At 41.5% G+C, this 14,002-nt stretch overlaps 2 protein-coding genes across 3 annotated transcripts in view; one reads left to right on the top strand and one right to left on the bottom strand.

The window, feature by feature from the left end:
• The window catches only part of GPATCH2 (G-patch domain containing 2), a 116,720-nt gene extending 107,344 nt beyond the window's left edge, over window positions 1-9,376 (bottom strand). The window contains exons 1-2 of the mRNA XM_030499785.1: window positions 9,148-9,376; window positions 195-908 (exon numbers count right to left, since the gene is read on the bottom strand). Of these exons, the coding sequence (XP_030355645.1) occupies window positions 195-908; window positions 9,148-9,203 (770 nt within the window). The 5' untranslated portion in view covers window positions 9,204-9,376. The remainder of the gene's footprint in view (window positions 1-194; window positions 909-9,147) is intronic.
• Window positions 9,377-9,640: 264 nt separating this feature from the next.
• SPATA17 (spermatogenesis associated 17) overlaps window positions 9,641-14,002 on the top strand; it is an 81,337-nt gene continuing 76,975 nt past the window's right edge. The window contains exons 1-3 of one of the 2 annotated variants that reach the window (XM_030499555.1): window positions 9,641-9,714; window positions 11,655-11,744; window positions 13,369-13,450. In XM_030499555.1, coding sequence (XP_030355415.1) covers window positions 9,647-9,714; window positions 11,655-11,744; window positions 13,369-13,450 — 240 coding nt within the window. In that variant the 5' untranslated portion in view covers window positions 9,641-9,646. The remainder of the gene's footprint in view (window positions 9,715-11,654; window positions 11,745-13,368; window positions 13,451-14,002) is intronic. The other variant, XM_030499554.1, reaches the window with a different exon arrangement.

Genomic DNA, 14,002 nt, shown 5'->3' with positions numbered 1-14,002 from the left:
GCTGAATTCCTTAACCAGACAGGTCAAATGTATTAAAAATAGTAGACTTAGAGCAACTTGTTAAAACAGATACTATTGATGCTAGCATTTTACCTCTGGAATGAAAGAAAAATCCAAAGATTACCAATACAAGCAACAAATAACAAAAGCAAATATTATCCAAAGTTTCTGTAAACAGGAAGAGAAAGAATAACCTGTCACTCATGTTCTCATCTGAGCCTTTTTGCTCCTCATATTCCATTTTGTCCTTATTTGCTTGGTTCACATCTTCATTTTCTATAACTACTCCTTCATCCAAGACTTCTGGTCCTTGCCGAGCTGCAGCTACTTTTCTTTTTTTCACTTTGCTCTTGGAGAACTCTTGGTGTTGGTATGATTTATTGTTATTGTCCATTTCTTGATCTCTGCTGTTATCCTGCTGTTGAGTTATTGTCAGTGCATTAGAGACTTCTGATGGCAGATCTATTGCCATCCGTTTTACCTTCCTTCTCCTGCGCAGAATTCTGTTTCCCAAACTGTCGACAGCCAAATCGGGTTCGTGCCACAGAGGTCTTTTGCCTCTAATGTTATTTAAGTTTGAGGAAGGCCTGCGCTTAGCAACCAACAACTGGTCATCAGAGTCACTGTGGTCTTTCTTATTAGCATGATTCTCTCTGTAGTCTTTGTTTGATTCCTCTAAACTGGAATCAGAACCTTCGCTTAAGCAGTGACCAGTCTCCCAAGGATGATGGGTGGTAAATGATCGTCTTTTTCGTCCCCTCCTTTTCCTTGCCTGACGCTTTAGAAGACAAGACACACTTCGAGAATGATCGCCAGTATCAGCAAAACCTCCTCTTGCTTGCTCTGAACTTTCTTCCAGTGCTGAGACTAGATCGTGAACCAGCTCCTCCATAGTCCTACTGAAATGCCTACACGTTTCAAGGGGAAAAAAAAAGCACACAAGAAAACATTAATTTAATCCAAAGTATTAAGCATAAACTCTATAACAATTTTACCTGCCCAAATCATTTTAGTCACTTTAAGTAAGGTAATCTTAATGTCCATCCTGTAAAGATTATTGTATTCCTGCTGAGAGACAAAACCTTGCCAACCAATCCTATGCAAGTTGCAACACAACAACATACATCCTTTTAAAAGACAGCATTCCCCATTTCTGTCTTGGAAAGAAGGGGAGACAGGGGGAAGGTAGCCCCAGTTTGTGTTTGACCTCACTATTACTGTTTGGTTCCAATTCACATCATCGCATTTTATGGTCTTCAGGGATTCTGCATGGCAAAAGCATCAACAAAGACCATTCACTCTAACTGCAGGTAGGGAGCACATTTCAAATGTATGAATGGAAAATGGAATACATAATATTCTTCCTTGATAGCAGATTAGGGAGTTGTCTTTAAAATTTGTCATTATGGTAAAATATTTTTAAGGATAATTATGTCTGGATGCTGCCTAAATGCCAAAATGCAGTTGAGACAGTAATTCTGTGATAATATATGACTCTTTTTTTAATAGTGACTAATTCTGATATCTGTTTCTTTTAAAATATTTAGTGGAATGATATTAATCAGTTGAAAATAGATATTATAAGTTGAAAGAATAACCTGCTTGAGGGAATTCTAGAGTATTACATACAAACTTTCCAATCACATATAGACCCCCCACATCACAGAATTACCTGATTGTGCAAGAAGTATCACCGAACACTCAGCGTCTGATTTAAGGCCTTACCCTTTTTTGCTCCTTCCTCCTCAAATTTCACTAGCATTTAGCATGTCTTTGACCCTGTATGCTTCAGCAAGTTCACCCATGCATTACATGAACATAATTACACAAAGAAAACATTAAGTGATCGCTGCTGAACTCTAATCCTTCTCTGAAGGCTGTGAACCTTCTCTGTGAACACAGCAACCAGATTCTCACATCAAAGCATCAGAAGACCCCTTTCACTGAGGTAAAGCAGGGAGTAATGTTCACACTCTTTACTACATTACACCGACTGATAAACGTGGAAGACACCCAGTAAATTATGTAGAGGACGTTTAAAAGCAAGACTCTTCACTTTGTTTTACAATCGAAATTGATGGATGAGGAGGAGTTGCAGATATGTAGAAAATCTGAATACGTAGCACACAGGTTCACCTCTCTCCAATGTTAAAGGTACTTAATGGTGAATGGACACTCATGACCTTAAAGTACACAAGTTTTGAATATGAATGGGGGAACTGAAGAGCATGATTAAGATGAAGTCCAAGCTGGTTGTGAAATAACTTCTCTGAAGATATTCAGAAAAACTTATTGTAAACCTTTCAATTCCGAGATCACCAAAAGCACACAGAGTGGTAGAAACACAAACTCATTCTGAATTCCTGAAACTACTGTGTCATTTGCATTTATTTCTCATACTTCTTTTTCCATCCTCCTATAATCTCTAGTCCTATTACTCCCGCTTAACCTAACATTCCCTTTGGCTTTTAGTATAGCAGAATCATCATATTATCTTGTAAGGGGTGAGACAGCTCTGGAAAAATGCTACATTTTATCCTTAATCCATTAGGTTCACAAGATCAAAACCTCCATAATCACACAAAAGTACTTCTCAGAAGCAAGAGACGCAAAACAGTAGGAAAAGCATTCAAATAAAGCAAGGATTTTCTGAAGAGTCAGGAAAAAGGAGTGGAAGGCAATTAAGCTAGAAATTACTTTGAAACATAGAATCACAGAATGGTTTGGGTTGGAAAGGACTTCAAGATCATCCAGTTCCAACCCCCCTGCCATGGGCAGGGACACCTCACACCAGACCATGCACCCAAGGCTCTGTCCAACCTGGCCTTGAACACTGCCAGGGTTGGAGCATTTACCACACGTGGTATAAAATGATTTCAAACTAATTCTTCCTTCAAGTTTTCAACGTTTCAGTTACTGCAGAGGGTTTTGGGGAGTATGGGGGGTTGGTCTGGGTTTTGCTTGAGTTTGATTGTGTAGAAGGAATTTCAACCACCAGTAGACCTAAGTGCAGGTATATTTGTACAGGGTTTCTATACACAATGCTTAGATATATTAACCCATGTTTCTCAGTAGCTGTAACTGCACAACTAGTCCCTTTAGCCTTATTGTTAAACACCCATGAAGACAACTATCCTCACAAGTGCTCATACCAGAAATGAGATGCCCTTGAGATTTAAGGAGCTTTCCAATACTGCTGCACTAATATAACAGGAGCTGTAAGGCTCGAACAGACAAACTCCAGCACATTTATTTGGGTTAATGAGACACCAATTCTCCCAGCTGCCTGGCCAGCCCTTCTGACACAGACATTTGCATTGCTAGTGAAGTGGAGGTGCACAAAAACTCACCTAGTAGGCTTACTACATTTAGTTCTCAAAACAAACAGGTTTCTGCTAACTTGCCAGAATATGAACCAGCACATATCATCTCCTGCAGCCCATTCTACTAGAGTCCCTGCAGCACAAATTAAAAGGGAGAGGAAGACAGGAACACTGATGTCTTACACCACAGTTTATGATTAATTCATTCAACTCAGTGTCCTTAATCCATATGGATAACTGTATCACTAAAATCAATGTAGCTCCTAGAGTGGACACACCAGCTTACTCCAGATAACAGCCTAAGTATGGGGCTAAAGTTGCCTTAGTTCTATGAAATACTTCAAGATCAAACAATCTACCCAGCTTGGATTTATATATCTGATCTAAACTTGCCTTGAATTCCTCCCAAAATATTGTCAGTACAGATGGTGCCAGATCAAAGATGAAGCTCAAGAAGAGCGAACACCCTTAACTGTTTAAGTAATGGGATAATATGATACTTAAAAGGCCCTGAGCAGTAAAGGCACTTAAATTTACATCAGACTACAACTTTGAATCTTATGCACTCCTGTAATTAATCTTCCCTACTGAATATCAAGTCTCTTCATTGCACCTCCTGAACTAAGATCTGTACAGGGCAGCAACCTTGTTTACTCCCAAAATTACAGCCATAGTCTCATGTATAATATAACTGTATCCTAATTGCATTACCTCTTAGATCAGGCAAATCAGGATTATAATTACTTCAATGTATGTTTCCTTAGGATGATTATGGAAACTACTTGATCAACTGGGACAGTGGAAACTCCTATGTAACAGATTTAGAATACAATACACAGCTTTTGTTTCACATTGCATTTTCAACTTGCCAGTGGTCCACATTAAATATCCTCCTGAATATCCTCCAAGAAATCTCTTCTGATTAATTTTATTGGAGCTATCATTCCTCTTGCTAAAATTGGAGGAGAAAAAAAAAATGGCAACAGCAACCAGATAGAACAGTTAATCTGAAACCTGTCCCCAAAATTCAGGAGGACGTTTCTATTTCAGCGTTATTTATCAGACAAACTCAGTTTTGGAACTTTCTCCATTGTTTACAACCAGCTTGTATTCCAAACCTATGAAGTAATTTAAATCACTGTTGCAGATGTTACTGTAACCAAAATATTTGCATTTGAAGTAGTTTGAAAAATAACCACAAGAAGTGTTTGAGGCATTACTGGTGAGCATCAACTGCATTCAGTAAGATGAGCAACTTCAAAGGTTGTAATAAGGAATGTAGAACAACATATTGAGGTACATAAAATATTGAGCTGTAGTTTAGCATGACTCACATAAGGCTATAAAAATGCTGTTACAGCAACAGCCCACAGCTAGCAATAAACTCTAATGTCTGCACTAGGAGAAGATTCTACTTTACTATAAGAAAATCTAGTTTGCCTACAGTGACCTTTACATTTATCTGAAGTGATTTTCACGTAGTTCAAAGGCTGACCCATTTCTTCTCTAACCCTTACCAAAACAAACCCTAACGGTACTGTTACAGGCAACAGTGTAACTGCTTTCACCTACTCCAAAACAGTCCACACAGCTTGTGTTCACTATTAATATTAGTATTGAAACTCCTAATGGAAACAATGGGCAGCTGCTTTTCCAGTGACAATCAGGTACCGTTTTTGTTCACTTCCCACATAAAGCATGAAACAATGCAGAGCTCTGACTGCACATGAAATATTTAACAAACACACACTGACAAGAAAGCTAATTTAGTCACACAACTCACATGGAGAAGCAGTATCTTTTACCAAACCAACAGCTGCATTTACATTTACTTTCTAGTTCTAAACCTCTCCCTGCTAAATACATACGGGGTTTCTTGCAGCTAAAGTTCTGCCGCATCTGCATCTCATCACTCCTGAGAAAAGCCAGGATCTTTGCTGCCTTCACAAGCCACCTTGCTCACAAGCAAAGAACACAAGAAACCCAAGCAGTTCCTTGCACATTGGGATTATAAAAGTGACTCTCCCTAATCTTTTCCCATACGGATCCTCTGATGCCTTGTAACGCATCTGTGTTCACAGTGTATCTTTATCTTCAGACAGGCACTAATTTGAATCTCATTTCTCCACCTCAAAAGTTACTTTCACAAAGCCTTAGAAACACTAGTTTTGAGACTTCTGCTTTATTGATGACTGTGACTGAAATTTGGATTGAACTGGTCCAAGCATTTGGTTGGGAGCACTGCTTTGCCTGAAGGATTTATAGATGAAAACCAGAGAACTATCATGGTTCTCGGGATACACAAAGGCGAAAGCAAAGTGGAGCAACACAACTTAAAAGTATTATAAAGCTAGCAAGAGATGATGGTAGATTAGGAAATAACTGACAAACCAACGCTATGTAGAAGCTTATGATATACATCAGGAACAGAAGTTGTGCCCAGGTTCTTTAAACCTACCTGTCATCAAACAGCCACCACTAAGAGGAAGACACAAAGCATCCAGTTCTACATCCACACATATTTATGTCCTTAGGCACTGCCCACTGGACAACCAGGTACACAGAGCTACACCGTGACCAAAAAGCATTCGACCCATTGCTGAGGGCGTAAGAGCAAGCTATCAGGAATCCCCTTTTTCTTCCACTCCTGAGGAACCTGACCAGTGCTTCCTGTAAAGACTAAGAGCCAAGGCACTGGCAACACATTCAAAGTAAACCTGACATGCAGACCAAAGAAACTTACTACAAATGTAATTTCATACCATAAAATGACCATGACAGACCAGAAACTTACAGAAATTATATGTTAGAAAATATAATTATTCAGAGTTTCATATAAGATTGTGCGAACAGTTACAAAAATTGAGGACTCCCGAGACAATCAACCACTGGAATAATCTCCCAGGGAAGTGGTGGACTCCCCAAAACTGGTCATTTTTAAGATTCGGCTGGGCAGGGTGCTGGGACATCTAGTCATGCTTTGCCTAGAAAGGTTGGACCAGATGATACTTGAGGTCCCTTCCAACCTGGGATTCTATGATGCTATGAACTCAGGATCCTACGTTGGAGCACATCTATATTAGAAAAAGAAAAATCAAACCCCAAATCCCAGGCTATTTCACATCTTCAAGGTATGCCAACTATACTTTTCTTGCAGTCAGTTACATGTGTATATAAATCAGTTTCACAGAATAAAAAAGGAGTTAAATAAAAAAAGGTAAATTCATTAAATTTGTTCTACAATTAAAGACAATCAGTACACTTGCTGGAACGGTCTATTAACTCTTTGTTATATCAAATATACTGCTCACATACAATTGTATACAATTATTAGCAACATTTTATTCCTCCAAACACACACTACACAGTAATTTTTAGTACCAACTCTGTATCTGAGAAATTCCTTTAGACAAGTTTTGGATTTTCCTTAAGCTTGTTCGATACAACAAAAAGTTATTACTATTTGAGGAATGATGGAATTTTATTAACTGATTATACCACTGATCCCCCTAAAAATCAGGGCCAGACAAACCTGCAATAAATACATTTGATTTTTCTACAACTGCTGCTTATCTAAGAAGGCACTACATAAATACTATCAAGTCTACTCATACTTATCAGTGAAGGAGTGTTCAGTGCAGAGTAATGGAATACAGTCAGGAAGAGGCTGACATGAACTGCATTTAATAAAGGTTTAACACAAATGAATTGGTCAGCTAGAAATGAGATTTGGAACAATTTCTCATAGAGGTAGCAATTCTTGAGATCCCATTGCTGCCATTTCTTGATATGCTTGCCCTTTGCAGAGGTATGATTTCATTAAATGTCAAGGTGGTGAAACACATGAACTCTTAAAGCACCACTGTCATTATCAAAAGAATCAAAGTGCCCAGTAAGAACCCAAATGCAAACCATTCCTAAATTGTCACTTGTATTCACAATATGGAAATTAAAAGCATTCAGCTCCAGAGGAGTTTTATCACTCAAAGTGAACACTTGCTCTGTGGCTGTTCTGAATCTACTCACTTTAGGGTTTTCCTGTTTTTAGAAAGCACAAGTTCTTAACTGTCTACATCGAGCATTAGACATCAAGCATTTTCCTGCATCTCACTCAAATGGGTTTCCTTTAACAGACACCTTCTGAAATAACTGATGTATAAGCGAGTGGCCCTAAGGAGCAGTCAGATTTTTAACAGCTCTTCCTTCAGAACTGCTAAACTAGCAGTCCTACAGATAAGACTTCAGTAATTCTCTCTGCACTGAATTGCTCCAGGCAGTGTAACTGCAGAAGCAAAGTTACTACTATCTGATGACAATGACAGAAGAATATGGCAAATTCTCACATCTTGTGTTGGTGAACACTATTTTTAAAGCCTCTGGAACTAAATTAGTTTATGTGGACACAAACCAGTAAAATATAAAGAGAAATGACAGGTCGAGTACGTAATGAAAACTTCCTCAGAGCACAGATACAAGTTTGGAATGTCTTCAGCAATGTGTCTACTGTATGCAGCATTAGCACTCAAAAATACTTCCACCACTACAGAATACCACATTCTCTGAAGTGTTCTGAATTACATCCACAGAAGTAAAGTTACATTTAGGCTTGGCAAATTCGCATGCCAAGAAATACTGGCAAATCTCTAGCAAATATAGAGCAGCTGGGCAAACAAAATCCCTCTCTGAAAGCTTTCCCATTTAGCAAAAGATAAAGCAGCACAGCACAAAAATACCCACAGTAAAAAAAGCGGTAGTAGCAGCAGAAGTGGAGGAAAAACAGAGTTTCCTGTGTAAGCAAATGAAGTACCAAGCCTTTCTTTTCCTCTTCTTGCCCATCCCCAGAAAAGAAACAAACCAAACCCCATCTTAAAAAAACAAATAAATCTATTTCAGATGTGGGAACTCTACCAGCAAGTATGTGTATGGGTAATACAGCCTCAAGTCCTCAAATGACCAACACTCACGAAAACAGACAAAACCCCACAATGCTCCTCCCCACTTCCATTAATGAAAGTGAAATTGACGAGAAGTTACACGCATCAGCCCATACAAACATATCACAAGATCGTAACATTACATGAAGGAAATTGAAGGCTTCCCAGCTGGTTGTTTGGGACATCTGGCTTCCATCAAGCCTCTCCACTACCCGCCTTTATAGCTCCACGGCCTATTAACAAAACTCACTTCTCTCTTTTCCTGTTCTGTTAATCAGTACCTCCTCAGTTCCACAATAAAACTAGTATGGTCACTACGCTGTGAATTACATAGACAGTAAATCTGTTAAATCCACTGCAGCAGAATCACCCCATCCTTTCCTTGCTCACTGCCTGGAGCCGCACTTGTTGATTCTTGGTTTGCAACAAAACAGCTTCGGAGCAGTAACACCACCCGACCGGGCGTTTCTGCCGCACACACTGCAAAGGGTTTAGTCCTCAGAGGATCTACATCAGTCAGAGAAACCCAAACACACACACAAAACAAGTTTCGATCCACCCTTTACCTCCTGTCCCTATATCAGCAAGGAGGTGGAAGTTCCTCCCTCCAGCACATTGCTCGCTTACAACCACGGCGAACCACGGTGGCACTGCCCGGCCTCCAACGCCTCTGCCCCCGGTGAGGAACCCACCGTCTCCCCCTCAGCGTTAACGGGCAGCGGCGGGGGGCGCAGGGCGGCAGCGGCCGGGCATGGCGCAGATACGGTGCTTCCGATCCCCTCCCTCAAGCACCGCCCGCGGCCCCGCAGCCCCGCACAAGGGCAGGGGGCGGCGGAGAAGCGTCCCCTTCTCTCCCCCGTCCGGCGGGCGCCCCCCGGGCCCGAGCTTACCAGCTCTTTCTCGCCGCCTGAGCTCGGGTCGAGGCAGGTTCAGCGACCCGGAACATGAACCCGGCGCCTCCCCTGGCCGCTCCCCGGGGAGGCTGGCGCCGCTTCGCAGAGACTGGGCCGAGGGTGGCCGGAGCGGGGACCGGGGGCTGGCAGGCGAGGGCCGAGCGGGGAGGGCGCAAGCGGCCAGCGCTGCTCCTCAGGCCCCCATGATGAGAGCCCGGAAGCAGCTGCGGCACCGGGAGGAAGCCGGGCGCGACCATGTCTCCTCTCAGTCTCTCTCCGGCCCGCTGCCTAGAGCCACCGCATCCCCTTCAGCACACCCTACCTTGGCTCTGCTTCCGTCCCGGTGCGGCTCCGCGGTGCTCTCGATGCCGCCGGTGCCTCGCTGTTCTCCGCCGTTAGGGCGACGCTGGGGAGCGGCACCCCTGCGCCCGCGCGGGGAGGTACGGTCCCGTTGCCATGGTGGCGGCGTCGGGTGGGCGGGAAGGAAGGAGCGAGCATGGAGGCCGTGGCCAGGCTTGAGGCGAGGTTGCTGCTGCTGCGGGAGGAGTGGTTCCATAGGAAGAGGTAACCGCGTCCTGCCGCCCGTGGGAGCCTGCTGGGATGGGGATGGAGGGACGGGCAACCCGCGGGCCCCCCAGCAACGGTTTGGTTTAACAACCCCCTCCGGAGAGCATCCACCCTCCGGCCCCCAAATATCGCTCCAGTGATCTGAGGAGACCTGATGTCAGCGGCATAGCTTCTTCAAGGCGTCCTGAATGCACTGACAACAGTGTCCCGCTCTTCCCTCGCCCCTTGCTAATCCCATGGGAAAGTTCTGGAAAGTCGCGAGGGGCGCTGAGCTTCCCGAGGTCCATGTGGTGGCCCAAATCTATAACTTTTACTGGACGTTTAGCGGATCCTGTTGGAAGGCACCAGTTGCTTTGTTCTTTGTGGTTGCTTGGCACAGACACACGTCCCCACCACCTTCTGAGCGAGTTGCTGTTTGTTATCCACACCGTTTGTTTCTAAATCACATTATGCTGCTTAAGTTTCTAGTAGCTGGGACATGCTTTGTCTTCTTCTGCTAAGGAAAGGAGACGTTTATTCTGCTAAAGATGCAAAATGTCCCATGTAGAGAGTAGATCAGATCATCTCTTACCTTTCTCTTCACGAGCAGGACAGTCTGTGTTTTCTGTGTTTTTCTCTGAGTTCTCTGACTTCTAAGATAGTGGTGGCTAACTTTTCCCAGATCAGATTTTAGGAAATAAAATGTTTTAAGACCTATTTTAATATTGCATCGGTTTATTCTGTAGCAACCGCATTGTTGCTGCTGCTCTGTGTGTCATGGTAACACTGAAACAGAAAAGAGAAAGCATATTAACGTGCATGTAGTGTTACCTTTTTCTTCACTAATTAATGAATAGTTTGGTTTAGAATCTAATTACAGCATCATTAGCATGAATAACAAAGCTCCTGAACATCACTAGAAGTTACACAGAGTTCAAGTCCTGCCTGCATATAAAGTGGTGTGTTTTCCTGCTCTTTCCCTGAACTTTAGCTCGTACTCTTGTGGCTGTACACACAGTAGTTAACTAAATAAGCATCAGTTATGGGAGACTATGCTTGTATTTCACATATTTCAGGTTAAAAAGAGCAAGCTGAGCCAGACATGGAAATCCATTGGAGGGCAGCATGCTTGAGGTTTGGGGATTTGGGGTTTTTTTGGCAGAGCTTTCAAAAAATGGTTTGTTGTTTGGGTTTTTTTCCCCTCTTTTAAGAATAGGCTGTAATCCGTCATCTTCTTGAAATTCAGATTTTCAGCTGAGAATTAAATGAGAGCCTTCAAAATGCCCAGCTCAGCAACTGAAAGGCTGATCAGTAATCTGATCTTTGTTCTTTAGGATGAAAATCTCAGACTGCTTCAACACAGCTGCCAGTAAAGTCCTGAAACAAATCAGAATAGCTTGTTTAGAGATTTTGGTAGGTCCTTATTTAACTTTTAGACCAAACAAATAAGTTTGGGGCATTAATGCATGTCAAATTTGCCGGGGTCTTTCTTTGAAGTATTTTTGGAGCATGTGTGTTTTGAATCATAGAATGGTTCAGGTTGGAAGGGACCTTAAAGCTCATCCAGCTCCAAGCCCCTGCCACAGGCAGAGACACCTTCCACTAGAGCAGGTTGCTCCAAGCCCCTGTGTCCAACCTGACCTTGAACATTGCCAGGGATGGGGCAGCCACAGCTTCTCTGGGCACCCTGTGCCAGCGCCTCAGCACTCTCACAGGGAAGAACTTCTGCCTCGTATCTAATCTCAGTCTCCCTTCTTTCAGTTTAAAGTCATTCCCCCTTGTCCTGTAACTACATGTGCTGGTCCCTCTCCAGCTGTCTTGTTGGCCCCCTTTAGGTATTGGAAGACTGTTACAAGGTCTCCCTGACCCTTCTTTTTCCCAGACTTAACACCCCAACTCTCTCAGCTTGCATGTACTGAATTACCATGCTGATAAGTCTTACTACTCTATGTTTTCAGATCTCTGGATGAAGAAAGAAAAATAGAGTACAAAGCTGCTATCAAAATCCAGAGCTGGTTTCGAGGATGCAGAGTCCGAGCCTATCTGAGGTAGTCTATTAAGTCTGTCTTAATCTATATTTCAATCTATCTTGATTTTTTGTTTTTCTCAAAATTTCTCATGGTATTACTATTGACATTGATACAATTATTTTGGAAGCACTATGGTTGGTCTCTTCTCCCAGGAGGCCATTCTCCATTTTTTATGATCATAAGCCCAACTGGTCTAACTCATGTGCTCAGATTTCTGCATCTTCATAAAAATTAGGGCTGCGAGGGAGAGGGTTTGCTACATCTTTGAGTTTGACCTCTTGCCTGTTGCAAGTCATTATGTATCATCAAGACATACTGTATGAAGCCTAAAGAATTATTAGGTTGAGTAACATTAATCACTTCATGCCAAATATTTCCCTCACAAAAAAAAAGGCTACAGCCATTATGTGCAGTTGTTTAAAAAAAACACTGATAATTTGTTTTCCAGTGCTGGTTCAAGTGTGGTATCACAGGATGCAGCCATCACATGCAAGCATTCAGCAGGCAAACAAACATGGTATTTCAGTCCTCCAAGGAATATCATTACGCCATCAGTGTCAAAAGCCCCTGCAAAGACAGAGGATTGGTTAGTGCCCTTCTGTTTCCAGCAGGAGTAACAACAGCATGCTGCAGAAGGAAGTGAAACCCCAAGTCTCTTTACCAATCTATTCTGTATAAAAATGCTCTTCCACACACATATTTGTAGTTAGTACCAGCGTAAGAACGATGCGATTGTACTGAACACGTAAGAACTAAATCAGCTAAGTGTAGAAGAGGATTTTCTCTGCAACTGCGTAGAGTAATCCTGCTCAATGTCCTCTTTCCAAAGGTGGATGTGGTGTCTGATTTAGGAGCATAGGCTCGATATAGCCATTGTGAGTGTTCTGCATTAGCCTCTCATTTGAGTTACCTGCTGGAAAACACTGCCTCCACTGACTGACCCTAGCTGTATTGCAAGGCTTCTAAATTTGGCCCTAGTTAGGTGGTACAAATGGTCCCCCATGTAGCTTTTTCTAGCCAGTCCCAAAGTAATGATTGCATTAGTTTCTGTGAAACTGATGTGAGACATCAATTACAGAATTTTTAGTTGCATAATAAAGTGTATATATATATAAGGACAGAGTAAGGATTTACCTAAAATTAAGCTAGGTGTAATTTTATAAAAGAAAAAAATTAGTCTAAAAATTCCAGATATCTGTGGGGTTTGTCAAATCTTTAAGAATTGGAAAGCTGTGAAAATATTACATGTGATTAACAACAATTCTGAACTGGTCAGATGTGTTGGTTAAAACCATCCCTGAAAATACCATCATCTACTATGCAAATTACATTTCTAAGGCTATTTCACTCAACTTTTGTAGTGATAACTGAAACAGTATATAGATAAAAGTTTGCAGTAGCCCATTTTTTCCAAAAGCACACATATTTATACATGTGTACATGAATAAATATATGTATAAATTGGTTTATAAGTGTGTATGTGTGCACATATGTGTATATGTATAAAGTATGTTTGCAGTGGCCATCTGTTTGCATTAAGTATGGATAAGACACTATACGTTATTTTTAAGATTAGGAAAAAATAAAGTTGTTTTGTAAAGTCTCAAAGTAATTATTCTTTTGGTAATATATTTCATTTTAGATATCTGAACCAAATGGTGATTATTATACAGAGGTGGTGGAGAGGATATCTAGGCAGAAAACACTTCAGAAGAATGGTGAAGGTACGAAACTAGTTTTAAACATTTGGTTTGGTTATTTATAGAGTGCATCTGAAGTAATTCACTTGTCTTGAAATTCAAAAGCTGAAACTTGATCCTTTATACACACAGACATGTACTTAACTTTATTGTCATGGAAAGCACCACTAGTTAGAGTAAGCCTACTCATAACGGTCAAGTCAAGTCAGTGTTTAAGTGTTTGTAGGTCTGGAGTATCAGTCCCCAAATCAGCAATGAGATCTGTTCGTGCAGAAGCCTGCCTACATGGTGCTAATTGCAGCATTGGAACTTTTCAAGATGCTTTTTTTCCTGGCAGAACTTTTAATTCTGAAAAGAAAATAAGCCAAAGTGTCTACATATTGCTGTTCTATGTTTTAGTGGTTTAAATTTCTTACTTAATGAACCTTGCAGTATTTGAGGTTTTGCCTTAAGGCACACAGGAGATCACAGTCAATCTAATTCCCTTGAAAGACTCGAAGATAGCAAATGTGTATGATAGCACACAAGCTAAAACTTCTGTTAGCAGGTTTAGGAGAGATTAAGAAGAAACTAATT

This window comes from Strigops habroptila, chromosome 10 (assembly GCF_004027225.2).
Source record: "Strigops habroptila isolate Jane chromosome 10, bStrHab1.2.pri, whole genome shotgun sequence".
Lineage (NCBI taxonomy): Eukaryota > Metazoa > Chordata > Aves > Psittaciformes > Psittacidae > Strigops > Strigops habroptila.
Note: the sequence above shows the minus strand (reverse complement) of the source record. Positions and strands in the feature narration are given on the sequence as shown.